The 16,592-nt window shown below is 40.9% G+C and overlaps 1 protein-coding gene across 3 annotated transcripts; it reads left to right on the top strand.

Annotated features, from left to right (window-relative positions):
* Positions 1-1,842: 1,842 nt before the first annotated feature.
* On the top strand, positions 1,843-16,125 carry AQP11 (aquaporin 11). 3 transcript variants are annotated; one of them, XM_064644862.1, is made up of 4 exons: positions 1,843-2,180; positions 2,282-2,926; positions 7,786-7,902; positions 13,356-13,605. In XM_064644862.1, the coding sequence occupies exons 2-4, from the start codon at positions 2,332-2,334 to the stop codon at positions 13,364-13,366; spliced, it is 723 nt and encodes a 240-aa protein (XP_064500932.1). In that variant the 5' UTR covers positions 1,843-2,180; positions 2,282-2,331; the 3' UTR covers positions 13,367-13,605. The 3 variants fall into 3 exon arrangements, with proteins under 3 accessions (XP_064500932.1, XP_064500930.1, XP_064500931.1); XM_064644860.1 differs by lacking the exon at positions 13,356-13,605 and adding an exon at positions 14,731-16,125 and having other exon boundaries at positions 1,849-2,180; XM_064644861.1 differs by lacking the exon at positions 13,356-13,605 and adding an exon at positions 14,731-16,125 and having other exon boundaries at positions 1,849-2,926.
* Positions 16,126-16,592: the final 467 nt, after the last annotated feature.

The raw sequence follows: 16,592 nt of genomic DNA on the forward strand, positions 1-16,592 counted from the left end.
TCAAATGCCTTCTCCCAGCGAGGGAGTGGGAAGAAGAGACTGAAGCAACCTGTGCACCTATTTTTTGCAATGCCAAGTTCCCAAGAACACAGGAAAGAAACCGCTCTTGTTGCAAAATGTGGAAAATGTAAACATTTTCTTAAAAAAGGGTGTACTTTGATGTTTGATCTTTGTATACTTTTAAGCCTAATCAACAACAAAGGAGATTTAATGCATGAAACTGAGAGCAGCTAACAAGCAAGCTCTAAGCAATGTCCAGGGGTTAGAAAAACAAATTACTTGTGGGTAGAATTACATTGTTAAGGATTTAGGGCTCGACATATTTCAATGACCTAAGATCTAGGGGGAGGTTAACAAAGCTTGGTGAGAAGGATGTACCACTGATAGTGGACACAAAGAACACAAAATTTACAGGCCACAAGGACATTTGACAGAACTCCCAAGATAAGGAAGAAACTGATAAAGACAACTCGGCAACTGTGCTGAATCAGCTCCAACTGAGTAAAAAGTAATTCCTGCAGAGGAAGATCATGATTACCAAGTCACAGACCACCACTCCAAGAAACCCACTGACACAAAAGAAGAGAAAGGCTGAGCATGAGGACTAAGTAGCAAGAGAAGTGAGAGAATCATTAACCAGTAGAAGATAGGGTACTAATTAATAAGAGAACTATGCAATCTGTAGCCAACGAACAAGTCTTAGCAGGAGTGGCTGAAGAAGCTGGGGGTGTTTAGCCTGGAGAAAAGAAGGCTTGGGGGGAACTTATCACTCCCTACAACTACCTGAAAGGAGGTTGTAGCCAGGTGGGGGTTGGTCTCTTCTCCCAGGTAACAAGTGACAGGACAAAAGGACAAAGTCTTAAGCTGCACCAGGGCAGGTTTAGGTGGGACATTAGGATCACAGAATCAGCTAGGTGGAAAACACCTCTGAGATCATCGAGTCCAACCTATGACCTAACACCACCTTGTCAACTAGACCATGGCACTAAGTGCCACGTCCAGTCTTTTCTTAAACACCGTCCCCCCGTCGGGGACGGTGACTCCACCACCTCCCTGGGCAGCCTGTTCCAATGCCCAGTCTCTCTTTCTGTGAAGAACTACTTCCTAATGTCCAACCTAAACCTCCCCTGGTGCAGCTTAAGACTGTGTCCTCTTGTCCTATTGCTGGTTGCCTGGGAGAAGAGACTGATACCCACCTCCCTTCAGGTAGAGAGTGATGAGGTCTGCCCCGAGCCTCCTCTTCTCCAAGCTAAACAGCCCCAGCTCAGCTGCTCCTCATAGCACTTGTGCTCCAGTCCCTTCACCAGCCTTGTTGCTAATTATCCTGAAAGGGTAATTAGACATTGGAACGGGCTGCCCAGGGGGGTGGTGGAGTCACCGTCCCCTGAGGTGTTTAAGGAAAGACTGGACGTGGCACTTAGTGCATGGTCTAGTTCACACGGTGGTGTTTGGTCATAGGTTGGAGTCGACGATCTCAGAAGTATTTTCTAACTTAATCGATTCTGTGATTCTGTAATGCCTTTGTTTGCTAAAATGTATAAATACTAAAAAAAGTTTTGATAGCTGGCGTGCTTGTTTGTGGAACACCACCGAGCACCCGGGCTTGTGCAACTCTGAAATAATCAATCTGTCTCTCTCTCGAGCGTGTAATTATTGGCTTGTCGCACAGAGTGGGGGTAAGCAATACGACTTTTGCGGACAGCCCGAGCCGGAGCCCGCAGAGCTGGCGGTGACACCGCAGCTTTCCCACCCGCGGCGCTGCCCCGCCACCCTCCCCTCAGCGCCCCTGCCCCACGCCCGCCCTCCCGCCCGCATGCGCGGTGCAGCCGCAGCGCCCGCCGGAGGGGGCGGCGCGCCCGGAGCCCGCGGCCGGCGCGGAGCTGGTGCTGGAGCCGCGCTCGCAGCCCCGGAGGGGCCGCGCCACAGAGCCCGCCGCGGGAGCGCCTCGCCTCCCGTCCCTCCGCGGGCGGGAGCGGCGGCCCGCCCTCCCCACCGGCAGGCTGAGGGCGAGAGGAGTGTTCCGTCCGTCCCGCGGCGGAGGGGCTGAGGGGAAGCTGAGCCCCCTCCCCGCCCCACGGTTTTCTACCGAAGGGACAGACCTTCCTTCTTCTAACCTCTGCCGCGGCAGGAAGCGGGATCCCCTTGCCCTCACTTCTGCCCTTTGCTCCGCCAAGCCGAGGGTGAGTCAGGCGCCTCGCAGGTGGGGACAGAAGCTGGCTCCTGCCTCGGAGGGCAAGGGTGGGCATTTTCCCTCCCTCTCCTGCTTTCTTTCTCCCCGCAGGTGGTGGGGCTGGACCTTCTGCGAGCCCTCGGGCCTGTGAAGCTCCGGGCATGGCTGTCGGTGGGCTCGGGAGCTCCCTGCTGCTGATGTCCGGCGTGGTGGTGGCCGTGGGGCTGTGCAGGAGGCTGACCCGCCGCCGGCTGCGCTCCCACCCGCGCCTCTTCGCTTTCCTCGTGGAGATGTTCAGCACCTTCCAGATCTGCGCCTGCACGAACGAGCTCAGCCTGCTCGGCAATGTGGAGCCGAAGCCGCACACCGCCCTCACCCTCACCTACGGCTTCACCGTCCTGCACGGCCTCACCCTGGCCGGCAGCACCTGCAATCCCTGCGGGACCCTGCAGCCCATGTGGGGCGGCAGGACATCCCTCAGGATGGGGGGACTCAAGATTGCCGCTCAGTTCGTGGCTGCAGTGCTTGCCAGGGTGTTCATGCACTTTATTTGGAGTCTAGAGATGGCAGAGCCACATTTTGGAGCACTCTCACAGGGCTGCAGCAGCCCCATGCAGACTACAGAGATGCAGGCGTTCTGCATAGAACTGCTCTTTTCTGTCGTTTTCCAGCTGGCAGTCCTGCGATCGGAAAGTGTTAATCCCAAATACAGAGTCCATTTGATTGCCCTTCTCATCACCATGCTCGTGTATGCAGGTTAGTATTTTCTTTTTTTTTTTTCTCTCCTCTGTTCCTGCAATTAAGTTGTAATGGAAGGGGTTTTTATTATTTTCTTAAAGGTTAAGATGCAAAATTCTTTTTCATAGATTACAAAAAAATATCATCAAGGACAGTTTATTGTCCTACATATGCAGAGTCCATTTGGAGTTTATATAAAGTTTACCTAGTTGCATTCCAGACAGATGCAGCGTTAAGAATGAAAGGAGTTATGAATTTAAAAATATGTCAAATGCACAAGTAAATATGGTTAAGTATTAAGATATCTCAGTGAAGAATTGTTTCATAATCCGACTATTTATACAGCGTGAGAGATTTCGTACTATGTGCTCTGATTTCTAAGAGGCATTGCGAGAGAGAGCACCGCTCTTTGTATCAGGAAAAAGTGCTGATGGTGCAACAGCAGGGTACAGACCGGCAATAGGGAAGCTCTGTATTTAGATAATGCATAATTCATATCAGTGCAGTTTATTTAACTACGTCCTTAAATCAGAAACGGGAATGGTTATTTGTAGACTGCATACAGAAATGATAAAGTAATACCTCCTGAAACCAAATGTAAAGAAAGGAAAAAAGTAGGTGTTGTATTAGAGCCTCCTGTGTCTGTAACACCGTGTGTGTCCATAGCCTTGCCTCTACCTGATTGTCACCTCATGCTTCCCAGAGCTGGGACACTCTCACCTCCGCATCCTCTCCGGAGCAGTGGGAGGGAAGAGGTGAAGGGAGTCAGTCTGAACTTCTTTCTTCCGGCTGTTGATGCTCCCTTTTGTCCCTAGTGAAGTGCCGAGAGTTGTTAGGTCACTTGAGTCCTTTTACTGGCAAGGAGAACTCTACAGTTTGAAGAGGTGAGAGAGAGAGGGTTACCGAACTCCTAGATTGTGCTACTGCCCCCACCACACAAGAAGTTTTCTAGGGAATTATCAAATCCTTTTATGAGAGAGGGAGATCTCTTATCTGCAAACATCTGTGGTGTCATTGATGTCGTGTCCAAAAGGTTTACCTTATTATGCTATTTAACATAATAGCGTCAGGAACAATGTACAGTCAAATTTTCAGATGTAGTAATGAAAAAACCTTTACTCATTATTTTTAGCTGAAATTAGCTAATGCCTAAAAGGTAAAAGAAGTCCATGGGGAATTTTGAGAATTAACTTAGCAATTTGAACTACTTTTCAAAATTAACTTTTGAAGGCAGAAGCAAGGTGCATTTGAGGACGTTAAATATATTTCTGAATTGCTCAGTGAAAGTATAGCCAAATATTATCCTCTCTCTTCTACAAGCAAAGAAATCTGCATTCCTGATTCTTAGCATTCTTTCCCTGCTTAGAAAATACTCATATAACATATGTCACATTGCCTTTCTCTTCCCTAGTTCAAACATAGAATTCATTCCCAGTGTTGTTGGCCAGGCTTCTCTCTTTTTCCAGCAGGAGAAGGGTGTGTACCACTTCCCCTTCCATGTCATAAACTTGGACTTGTTAAACTATCCAGTGCAATTGATCTGCATGTTCTTCTAGGAAATCTCAGACCTGCTGCACCCAGGCCTCTTTCTTTTGCACCTTCTGTCTGTACCCTGTGCTACCTAGACATTTTTCTTTGCATTTCTTTTAATCTGGAATCCAGTCTACTATAAAAATACATGGGTATTCCAGAGAATAGATCCCGAACCTAGGTTTATGCCATACTTAGTGGAAAAACTAATTTTTTCTTGTTTGCTCTGCTCCAAGCTTCCTAAGGTTTGCATGTTTGCCGTACACTCAGGTTCAAAAGGAAAATGAGTAGTGTTATCCTCCCCCTGCAGCAGGCATGCATGAGCCTGGTGTTTACTATCCACTCCTGAGATGTGGATTGAAGCTTTCTGAAGCAGAGGAAGGCATAAACCCTGATTCCTATCACTTGAGGTATTACACAATAAGTGTGGGTGCAGGCTGCTGCTATTAATTCCTTACTGTGATGAAGTCAGAGGTTTGCACTGTAACAGATCTCTTTTTCTAGTGGAAGGTTAACTCCTCCATTTTGAGGGCTGCTGATTGGGACCCCCTTCCCTGACAGCATGGCAAGTAACTGGGGCAATAGCAAAGGGCCTAGTAGGCAGCCATGGACTGGTGCATAAATCCTGTAAATCCTGTGGCTCTCATGGCGTAGAGGTCTGTTCCACCTCAGTGTTTCTTACATGCATTAAGAGTGACTTACAAATCAGGTGTCACAGATAGTGGCCTCCAGCAGGCCAAGTTCTCATTTACAGGCTGTGAAGGCAGACAGATGCAAAACTTAGTTGGGCTGGGTAATTCTCGTAATTCTCAGGAAATCTTCTACACCTCCTTGTTTACTGTTTATACATTTAAATATATTTATATCTACATATAAATATATATATGTATTTAAGGACTTTGAGTGCCTCTCTAAGAGGAATGGATCTTTCTTGCATACCCAGCACCAAAGGGCCAGGCAATCAGCACAAATTTAGGCAAAGCAGTGCTAATTTAGGCAACTCGGTAACACTCTTCCTTTTTTCTACAAAACTATCAAATAGAGTATTAAATGAATAATGATTTTTTTAAGCTTAATTTGCCAGATAGAGGGTTCTAGCTAGCAACTCTGGTACATTAAATTTACAAAATAAAATTTATGATAATGATTTCTTTTTATACTGTGATTGTAAAAACAAAGTCCATTGTGCCTTCGGGACCTGTGTCTGTTACAGTTATGAATGAACCAGAAACATTAGGAAAAAACATCTTATACATAGTATATTGTATTTCATTCCCTGAATTATGCTCTGAGTTTGGTAGCTGTATCCTGTATGGTGAATGATTGCTGTCTGAAAAGGGACTGTAAGAAGGGACTCCAATTTAGTTTCGGTAAAATTCTGGAGGATAGCCACATCCCTGTGGCTTCCACCCTTCTAAATGTATTGATGCAGAGACAAGGCTCAAAAACATTAAATTGTATTTTCATGGTTGAATAAATGGAGCTATTGGAAAAAACAAATTTCGGTAGGTCAGTGTTGTGTGTACCAATACAAGGTACTTAGGTATGCCATGCAGCTCACTCCAACAAATAACATCAGGTTATATGGTATTATCAAAATTACAAGCTGTTTCTTTAGTTTTTCTTGCACTTTTTCATACTTAAGAATATTTGGATTTTTTTTTTCCACATTTAGTCTTACACAGAGCAAATTTTTATAGTAGTACGTACTGTACACAAAAGCTCCAATATTTTCTCACGCATTGTGTGGAGCACACATTCCTTCCCCTTTTAAGGTTCTTATATGTACCACATCAAAGAGGCTATATTTCTTTTGCCATAAAATAATTTGTCTATTCTGGTACACAGACTGAGGTGCTTTATATATAATTTTAAATCAGATTATACTAGTGCCCCTGGCCTATGGTTGATATTCCAATAGTTATTAGTAATGAATATTGAAGAAATACAGCAGTTAAAACTCTTATCTAATGTTCAGTGTTCAGCAAACACATCCTGAGAGTGAAATTCTACTTTCAACTGTGTGTTTGTTGATATAAAAGCAGAAGCAGTTAATTCATAAATAGATTAAAGCAAAGTAAATTATTGTAGCTGGGCTTTCCTGGCAACCGTGGACATTGCTAATGTGTCATTGTGCAGAATAACAGACTGCACAACAAACCTGAGATGCTCTTGAGAACAAGTGTAAAACCACAGTCAACTGAGTAGGTAAAAAAAACTTTCCTGAACTGTAATAACAGTAAAAGAAATAATAAGGAGAATATAGAAAGAGAAAACAGAAGAGGACAATGACAAAGACTGTACTAAAACTTTGGGTAAATGATTGCATGCTCATAGCAAACAAGGATTGCAGCAGCATGGTATTTGTACAAAGGGTAAGTTCAAAGCTCACACTAGCTTATTTGGGGAAAAATCAAGAATAAGCTTTAAGGAATTAAATAGACACAATTATATTTTATGGGAATAGATTAATAGATAAAAGAGATATGGGGTGGTTAGTTACTTATAGTACAGAAATACAGATAATTTTGCTGTGAGTAATGCTATTTCTGCAGGATTGGAATGAGAGGAACAACATACATAAGAATTAAACACACTTAGCTCCAGGTTCATCTGCAGTGAAATTACAGTTTAATCCTCACAGAGTAATGTGTTTGGATCTAGTTATTTAGAATATGTTTAGGCAAGTTCATTTACATCTGAAATCAGAAGCAAGGAAAGATGCTTGACTTCCTTTTACAAGACATGGGGTGGCATTTGCTTTTATTTTCTTCAGACAGCGTAGAGAATGATTGTGAAGGCTTTTCCCACAGTTTTTATACCATATGATAACGTTCTATACATTGGTGATATTAGTGTTCTTATAATAAAGTATAGAGGTCAGCTGTCAGTATATCTGTCAGTGCTTGACAGATTTTTTTCTATTATCTTGCATATCTGTTTCATGTGACATGGAAATGTAATGAGGGCTCAGTAGTTCTTTACTAATATTTGCGTAATTCCTGCTTCTAAAAGACTGTTAGTAAAACAGCTTCTAGTTTTATCAATAGAAACATTCAGTATTGGCCAAACTTATCTCTTTAAAGAATATTTGCTGCAAAGATATAAAGGAAGTTATAGCCTGCCCTTCAGATGTTTTAAAGCCTATTAAGAAACAGTTAAACTGTTAACCATGTCATCAGGTAAATAAACTCTTCTGAAGTTATCTGTTCAAACGGTTTCTGCTAATTCATTTTATTGCTGGGTGCACATTTCTTGTAATATTGTGTGTGCATTTCAATATTAATTTAATAATAATAAAGATGGTTTGATTTCATGTTGTTTACATTATTTTCATCTTATTGCAGGTGGAAATCTCACAGGAGCAGTATTTAACCCAGCATTGGCATTTTCATTACATGCAGATTGTTTCTATGACAAATTTTTGAGTTACTCACTAGTATACTGGATAGCACCAGCCTTAGGTAAGTTCTTAATACTTTATGTATTTGAGAAAGTGTTATTTAGTACATGGTTCAAAAATCAGGAAATAGCTATTCTTTATTTGATAGTGTGCTCATTTTCTGCTTTAAATAAAATCCAGAAAATAGTAAATTGTAATTTATGTGTAAAAATCATTCAGAATCATGGTTTCATTTTGCAAATGCAGGCTGTGTATTTTACTCTTGTTCAGTGCTCCATGTAGAGTGCCTGTGACACTGTTTTGTGAATCACAGAATGGCTTGGGTTGGGAGGGACCTTTAAAGATCATCTAGTCTGACCCCCTTGCAATGGGCAGGGGCATCTTCAACTAGAGCAGGTTACTCAGAGCCCCATCTGACCTAGCCTTGAATGTTTCCAGGGACGGGGCACCTACCACCTCTTTGGGCAACCAGTGTTTCACCCCCTCATTGTAAAAAACTACTTCCTTAAATCTAGTCTAAATCTGCCTAGCTTTAGTTTAAACCATTACCCCTTGTCCCATCAATCAAGTATCTAATACTGAGTTTTAAACACCAGTTTTATTAACAAAATAATATCTACTGTTTTAATTAATTTATTTTAAGAAACAGCCACATTATGCTGTACAACTGTTTAGTCCAGATGTCATGTTCAAAGTCTAAGTACATTTGGGATACTTTGAGCAAGAAAATGTACCTACCAAAGAACCACAACAGCACAATTCTAGATGGAAGAAATTTGGTATTTAGGTTAGGCTTAACTAGTTAGTTATAAACCAACAGCTGTTTACTCTGGAGCTTGATACATTTGAAACTGCCTATTTGTTTGGGACTTTATGCCCTGGTATTAAAATCCAGCCTGTTTGAGGTATCACACTGACCAGAGGCCCACTTGTAGATTGTAGCAGAATACTAAACAGGAGAAGAAGATACCTGAAAGTAAATATTAGCTTGATTAACTTCAAAAAGAGAAACATACTGGTTAGCACTGGTTTGTCTTGTTTTGTGACAGTATCCAAGAACACGGGGATGATAAATCAAAAAACACCCACAAGTATTAGGACAAGTCTGTAAATATGCTTTCTCGATTACTACTTTTATAATATCAAATCTTTCTTCTCTCCATAGTGTCTAAACTTTGCAGTTTTCATTCTGTGTTCCAGTTCCAGTCACTGCTGGAAACAATCTGTTATTAGTTTAAGAATTAGGAATGTTAGCAACTAGATTTTTTTCTAAGTTAAATGATGGTTTTAATTTGGAACCTATTGATATAACTTCTAGTTGTGTGCAGATGAAAATGCTGCATGTGATACTTCATGCTGTTTGTTTACAGTTAGTCCTTACAACTCTTGAGCTTTCTGCTTAGAGGGTATATAAAGAAGCAGTTTGCTAATCCTAAATTCTTTCATGACTGTTAATCCTATTAGAAGGTACAACAGTGATGAAGGCACAACAGGATATAAAATATACACAGGAAACATAACAAAGGGCTCCCATTATAACAAAAAACTTCCTCTTCTTGAGTTCACATCTGTGCGTGTTCTACTTGCCTCGACTCTCAGTCAGTCAAAAATGAAGATTGAAGTTTTAGTCTATCTAAAATTTACTTTAATATAATTTTGTTAAATTAGATCTCCAAACAGGATGAGTGAACAGTAGAGTAAGCTTGATAACTGTTCAGTTAGTAGTTAATGAAATGTCTTTGGTAAAGCTGATCAGCATCACTCGGGTCCTAACAGAACACATAATATTTCTCACCATTCAGCTTTAGCTTTCTGTTTTATTAACTGATTTCGATGTGATAACTGTTTAGAGATTTTCCAGGTTGTAAGTACTTGGGATTTAATATTTTGGCAAGTGATCTACAGAAACAAAGAGGCATTCTGAAACCCCATGTTCTGCTTATTTGTCAAGATGTGTTCTGCAGAACAGCTTTGCAGAAAGCCTTCAGATGATTTTGACATAAGAAAATCAGCTGATGTTAACTCAAATGGACCCATGACTTGAGGAATTTAGAATGTGATTAGGGAGTAATGTTACATTTCTATGAAAATTCATAAGCAGGGGTTTGTCATTAGTTAACCTCTAGAAAATCCATAAAGAATGTATTGAATTCTGTCTCTTAAATTAAAAAGAAACTCCAGACTGAACAGTTTTAAAGATGTGGATACTCAGGACACATCACTTCTTGTGCAGTGTTGCTACTGCAACCACCATTTAGTTACAGATCTCAGGTGAAGGGTGGAGGACTCTATTGGTGGTATAAATACCTTATTACAAAACAAGGATGCTTCATGGATACGTAGAGACCTTACAAACCAAGAGCTGTGAACACCTGTCTGAGGAGGAAGGATAGAGGAGATTGCTGCATTTGAAAACTGAATTGGTGAATACGGGAGTGCAGATCTACAAAGCTAACATGAAGTGATTTTCTTCCTGACACTTTTTGAAAATAAGAAAATAATAGGAATAGAATTTTTTCTTCCACAATTGGACCGAATGATGAGGCATCTAGGAAAATGACCTGTTAAGATGATAAATAAAATTGTTTTGAAAAGAATTTCTAAGCAGAGTCATAAAAGTAGATGATGGGGGAATTAAATTTAGTTGTAAAAATTACTTTCAGAATCCACGTGTCAGCAGAAATACTGTTTCAGACTTCCTAGAAACTGGCAGAGTTGCAGTGATATGCTAACTTGATGCCTTACTTTTCACAGCATCAGCATCTTAGGTGGTTAAATTACTTTGTTCTTCCTTTGGGGAATTCTTTTAGGAGTCTATTAGCTTTTTTTGTGATTTTCTGTAATAACTACCTCATGCAGAACCATGGATTAGCATAGCATGAAACTTGAAATTGCCAGTGCAAAGTGCAGTATGTTCTCATTTATGGCCAGAGCAAAAACCCACAAGGCTAAGGAGATTGGAGAGCGTTCAGTATGTAACTGATACCCTGATCTAGCTGTAAGCAAGTTCTTAACCATCAGCTTCGGAACAATTTTCGTAGAAAGGACACTTGGAACAAGAGGAAGATGAAATGGAAGTTCTGTTTTAGGATAAACAAACCAACTAGTGGTTTCTGGTCTTTCAGGAATATAATCTTGAAACTGTAGTTAATTACTTATTTTTCAAAATGGCTTCACTGACGTTTTGGTGAGGTGATTCTCCTGCAGCTTTAAACAGCTAATTCCTGTAATAAGTATGAATGTCAGCAAGTGTTTATGACTTAGCACAGGCAGGCCTAAGTTCTGCACTGTGAACATCGACACAATACGTACCAGTGGAACAAAGATAGTTTCTGTTTTCCTGCCAAAGGAATTCACATTAGTTGTCCAGGCATTATTAGTAATGATGGGGACTGAGCTAATGATGCTCTTTCAGTACCAGGGAAATGGAAGCTTTGAAGGGAAGAGTTGGTAACATAGTCATGAGGTCAGTAAAATGAGATGCTCTTTCCTGGACAGGTACCATCTTAGCATATCATAAAATTGTGTTGTAGAATGGTTTGGGTTGAAAGGGACCTTAAAGACCATCTAGTTCCACAGCCCAGGGGCAGGGACACCTTCCACTAAGCCCAAGTTGCTCAAAGCCCCATCCAACCTGGTCTAGCATTCTGCTAGGTTTCTAACACTATAAAACCAGAATCAAGACCCACTTCTTTAGATCAGTTTTACTAGAAAGACTATTCCTTAGTTGAAAAAGTTTTTTCCTGACCAGGAGGGAAAATAAGTGCTACCAAAGTTACTTAGCAGTAGAAGTAAATGGAGGAGGTAAGCAAGGGAGAAGGCAAGAGGTGAGACTTTCACCTTTCTGCTCAGAGGACAGGATATTCAGAGCCCTCCAGCATGTTCAGAACACTGAAGCATGGAACTTAGCAAAGAAACAAGAATTCCAAGTCTGTGTGCCATACAAAACTCTCTAAAGGAGAGTTTCAACAACTGGAAGTCTCCTATTCCCTCACCCCGATCTGCTAGGGGTTTTCAGCTCTGCAGAAATCATCTGACAGCAAAACTCATATGCAGTGAGTGAATGCAATCCATGAAGTTCCTAGAAAACTGTCAGTAATTAAGTCTAATTCAAATACTAAAGGGCTGGTGAGTGGTAACCCTGTACTTTGCCTACTTACAAAGGACGGATGGTGAGTGTGGCCACTTGGTTTCTAGTCCTTACAAGAGTTCAGGGTCCAGAAGGAGACTGGGGGGGTAAACAGCAGAGCTGTTTAGACTTTGGACTTCAAAACAAAATTCTGCTTGTGTAGGGCACTGCTAAGTCAGTAAGAATTCCCTTGGAAGCTGCCATAAATGACAAAAGTATACCATGGAAAGGTGATTTTTCAAAAAAAGCTCACCGAGAACTCAGTAATAGATTTACATGTGCAGGAGAATCTGTCACATAGTTAGACTAGGAATTTTGGCAGAAAGCCTTTCCCTGTTTGCTAGACAAAGAGCTTCCCTATGAATGAAGGACAGCATGTAAGAAATTGAAACAGGGGTGGGCAGCAAAGGAGGAGTATAAGAGTTTTGCACTTAGAAACAAAATCAGGAAGGTCAGAGCTCAGCTGGAACTAAGACTAGGGACATGCAAAGTTACAAATATATTAATCAGAAAAAAATTCCAGAGAAAATTCAGGTCCATTGGCGGATGGGAGAGACAACTTAGTGATGGATGGCATGGAAAAGGCTGAGGTACTGTATGTCTTTTTTTAACCATTGAGTCTTCCCAAGAAAATTTTGCTTCCAAACCTCTGTGTAAATCAGTAAGGTTTTGGAAAGGAGGCAATAAATAGTGAGGGAGCAACAGGGTAGGAATGGATAAGCTCAATGATTGTGAATCCATTGACTCTACTGGGATTCACCTAGAAATGCAAGTAGAGTTGGCCGATGTTAGGATTGTCCTTCATTTATGAAAAGTTACAACAGTTGGAGGAGGTTCCTGCCAATGGGAAATGTGCTAATACTATGCCAGCTTTTAAGGAGGCGGAGAGAGAAGCCGGAGAACTCTAAGCTAGTTGGTCTCACCTCAGCCAGTGGGAAGATGGTGGAGTACCTAGTCTTGGAATCCATTTCCAACCATGTAAACAACACAAAGATAATCACAGGAACAATCAGCGCAGATGTAGTGAGGGTAATCCGTGCTTGACCAGCTTGGTTGCCTTCCATGATGAATGCATGTGGGAATGAGGGGGGAGCAGGGATGTAGTATACCTTCACTTTAGTAAGGCTTTTGATACCATCTCCCACAGGATTCTTGATCCAAATTTAAAGTAGTGGGGTCACCCATGAAGACTCTTAAATGGAATAAAAACAGGCTAAACCACTGACCTCAAAATGTAACAATCAATGGTTTGACACCTGGCTGAGGGCCAATAACACACAGAGTATACTGGTGTCAGTATTGGGACTTTTCTCAGTATACTTAATATATTTCGTATATTTAACATATTTAATTCAGTGACCTGAATTAAAGTTTGTTCACAACAGTTTGTTCATGACAGTTTGTTCTCTCTGTAAGTAAGACAAAGCACACGATTCAGCAAACTGGGGTCATCATGGGACATTATCACCCCCCTCTGCTCAAAGCTTGAGAGGTGGCGTCTGGAACGTGGCTGTCTGGAGTCCCTCAGTTCAAGAGCTGTGTGGACAAAACAGGATCCAGTCAGTGCAGGACTACCAAAATGGTAAAGGGCCTAGAGTACCTGATACATGAAGGAGATGCTGAGGGAACTGGACTTGTTTAGGCTGCAAAAATAAGATGAAAATATGTTTTAAGAACAGTCAACCTTTATGTCAAAAGAAGTTACAAGGATGCCAGAGATTAACTGTTCTTGTTGGCAACAAGTAACAGCAACGCCCCAAATTGTGGCATGGGAAGTTCAGATCAGTCTCCAAGAAAACCTTCAGAAGCAACATTGAAACTAGTTATTTGGAGAAGTGCTACAGTGCGTGGAGGTTTTAGGGACTCAGCTAGGGAAAGCCTCACTGACCCATCTAGCATAGGCAAAGTCCTGCATCGAGTGGGAGACTGGACTAGAGAGAATTCCTTCCAATAAGCTTTTTTTTTTGTGATCTAAGAAGCTTCATAAAATACAAGCTACACTGTATGAGCAATACTGTCAGCCAGGATCCTCTTCATTTCTGAAAGAGAATATGCTGATTTTTTTTCCCAGGAGAAAAAAAAAATGGTCATAATAAACTGTATTTGGATGCCCTTTGGACTCAATGGCCATTATGGGCCCCTTCCAACTTGAGACACTGTACGATGCTCATGAAGAAAATACAATCTCTAACTTCACTTTTTTTCTGCTTCAGAATAAACCCTAAATCAGAATGATCTTCAAAAAAACACCCATTATCCTATAGCCACTTGGCAGCACCTAAAAATGATCAGCAGCACGATTTGGCAGCACCAAAATAGACACTGCTAACAAACTCAGCTGAGAAATGGAGGTTAAGCTGCTAGTTCAGTCATTTATACATCCAGCTACAAAGAAAGGAGCCTTGATACAGCAACAAGAAGGTGCACGTGTTGGATTCACCTAGTCAAACTGCTCTGACTTTGGCTTGGCTCATACAGAGCAGAGTTAAAACATTAAATATACTAAGAAAAACAGGATTATGAACTCATAAGGACCACTTGCATGGTTGTTGAAGCTTTCTTTGTGAAAAAAAATTGTGTTTGGAAAAAGTGCTGACTGCCTCTAACCCTTTTGACAGAAAATTCAATTTTTCTGCAGTCTATGCTGTATTGCATGTTAGACACTCAAATACTTGAACATAATGCTTATTTTCAATATCAGTACTGTGTCCTGCTCAAATACATTTAAATAAAGGTCCTTTCTGTAATTTCTCATTTCAGGTACAATACTTGTGGCTTTTATATGGGATGAAATCTTTCCTCGGATATCCTGAGACATCAAATCCTGAAATCTGGCAGTACTACATTAAAAATTATTTTCAACATCTGCAGACATGAAGCTTTCAAAGAATTGTTGACATAGACTTCCACATCACCTTTCAATTGCATTTTCAGATTTCACGTTTGAAATATTAACTTATCACTTTGTATTCAAATAGTAATTTTGTAAGTGCGTATTGGGATTCTGGGAATATCTGCCACCATTTTCAGTTAAGCCATATGAATGTGAAGGACTGTTAAAATACTGAAACTTTGTCACTTTAACCATAAGTGCCATTTGCTGACCTTTATTACAACAGCATGCAAAACTAATTTTAGAGAAATACCCAGTCCTTTCGAGGTTTGAATTTATTGGACTTTTTCCCATAGAAGGCACCTGCAAAAAAGGAGCTGAAGATCTCTTATATTGACATCATCATATTCCTACTTGCCATATATGTATCCCTGAGAGGAAGAAAGGCTACACTACTCCCTAGAAGAGTCTCCACAGCTCTATTCTAGAGGCACCCTACACCAAAATTGAAAGTCTGTAGGACCAGCATTGTTTTAGTAATACCTGAGTGCAGGTAAGTAACCTCTCACTTCCTGCCGGGAAGGCTCTGCCGCATCCTGGCCCACTGTAGATGGTCGAATGTTTACCTTGGTTGGAAAAATCAGTAGTGAAGTACCTTAAAATTCTGTAGACACACAAGTAAAAGGGCATTTTAGGCAACCGCCCCTACTTTGTATCAGAGATTACTGCTGCCTCTTCATATAGACACAGTATAGAGGGATGAGTCATGGGGTATTCAATTTGTCCTTGATTTTATGCAGCTTTTACCGATTTTTAAAAAAAAAAAAAAAGAATCTGCAATATAGGAGAACAAATAACAGAGCTAAAAACCACAGGAAAGCTCCAGACACAAGTTGGCACAAACATGCCCTTTATAGCCTCAGCTAAGGCAAGCACCACCGACAGGTACCACCCTTGGAAGCTCTGCCTCTACCATGAAGATTCTTCTTCTGGATGCAGCTTAATTTTTAAATATGCCGAAATAATTTTTTCAAATTTAGGAGTAAATTCAGTTTTTCACTTTATAGTTACGAGGTTTAAAAGGAGAGATGGTTGACAAGTTCTACGAAGATCTCAGTAGCATGCCACCAAACTCAGCATCCAAGTCACCTTACAAACCATGTTCTAAGAAAAAGGGAATCAGATGGGGTTTTTTTTCACAGTAAAATTATGAACCAAGTATTTAACAGGTACTATTGCCAGCTATCTTTTTTGCAAGAGTTCGGGAAGTAAATATTTTCATGTAATTTCCAACTTGTTGCAATAAAATCTTTTCTCACTTATATTTTCCAAGGTACCTTTAAGATTATACTGCAAAATGAAATCAATGGTTTGAACATGCTTTACATACAAGAGTTCCTAACCACGACCCTGTATTCAGTCATTAAAATAATAATAAAAAAAAATCAGCCTGTTAATACAGTGAACTAGAACTAGATAACTGGGTTATCATTCAGCAGCTCATGGACACTAGTGTGTTGGCCTGCTAAAGGAAATTGTCTCTGGTAAAACTATTCATGGTAAAGACCACACACGGGCACACTGAGCCTGGTAAGAGGTGATCCTCAGAAAAAATATTTACTTTTATACCATGTTCTGCTTCTAAAACAGATACTTTGGGGGGGTTCTAACTTCCTTTCCTTGCTTTACTGCTTTTTATACCTTTTACCTATTTTTAAAGTGTTCTATGCCTTACAGATTTTTTTCCCCACTTTTCAGCCTCACTTCTTATGGAAACAAACCTTTCATA

The sequence above is a fragment of the Pseudopipra pipra genome, chromosome 2 (genome assembly GCF_036250125.1).
Source record: "Pseudopipra pipra isolate bDixPip1 chromosome 2, bDixPip1.hap1, whole genome shotgun sequence".
NCBI lineage: Eukaryota > Metazoa > Chordata > Aves > Passeriformes > Pipridae > Pseudopipra > Pseudopipra pipra.

What these genes read in the sequence shown, in the direction of transcription:
- AQP11 (XM_064644861.1), top strand. Translation starts at nt 2,332, where the DNA reads ATGGCTGTCGGTGGGCTCGGGAGCTCCCTGCTGCTGATGTCCGGCGTG. An exon ending in CACCATGCTCGTGTATGCAG is followed by an intron (nt 2,927 to 7,785) that starts GTTAGTATTTTC and finishes ATCTTATTGCAG; the next exon opens with GTGGAAATCTCACAGGAGCA. An exon ending in CTGGATAGCACCAGCCTTAG is followed by an intron (nt 7,903 to 14,730) that starts GTAAGTTCTTAA and finishes TTCTCATTTCAG; the next exon opens with GTACAATACTTGTGGCTTTT.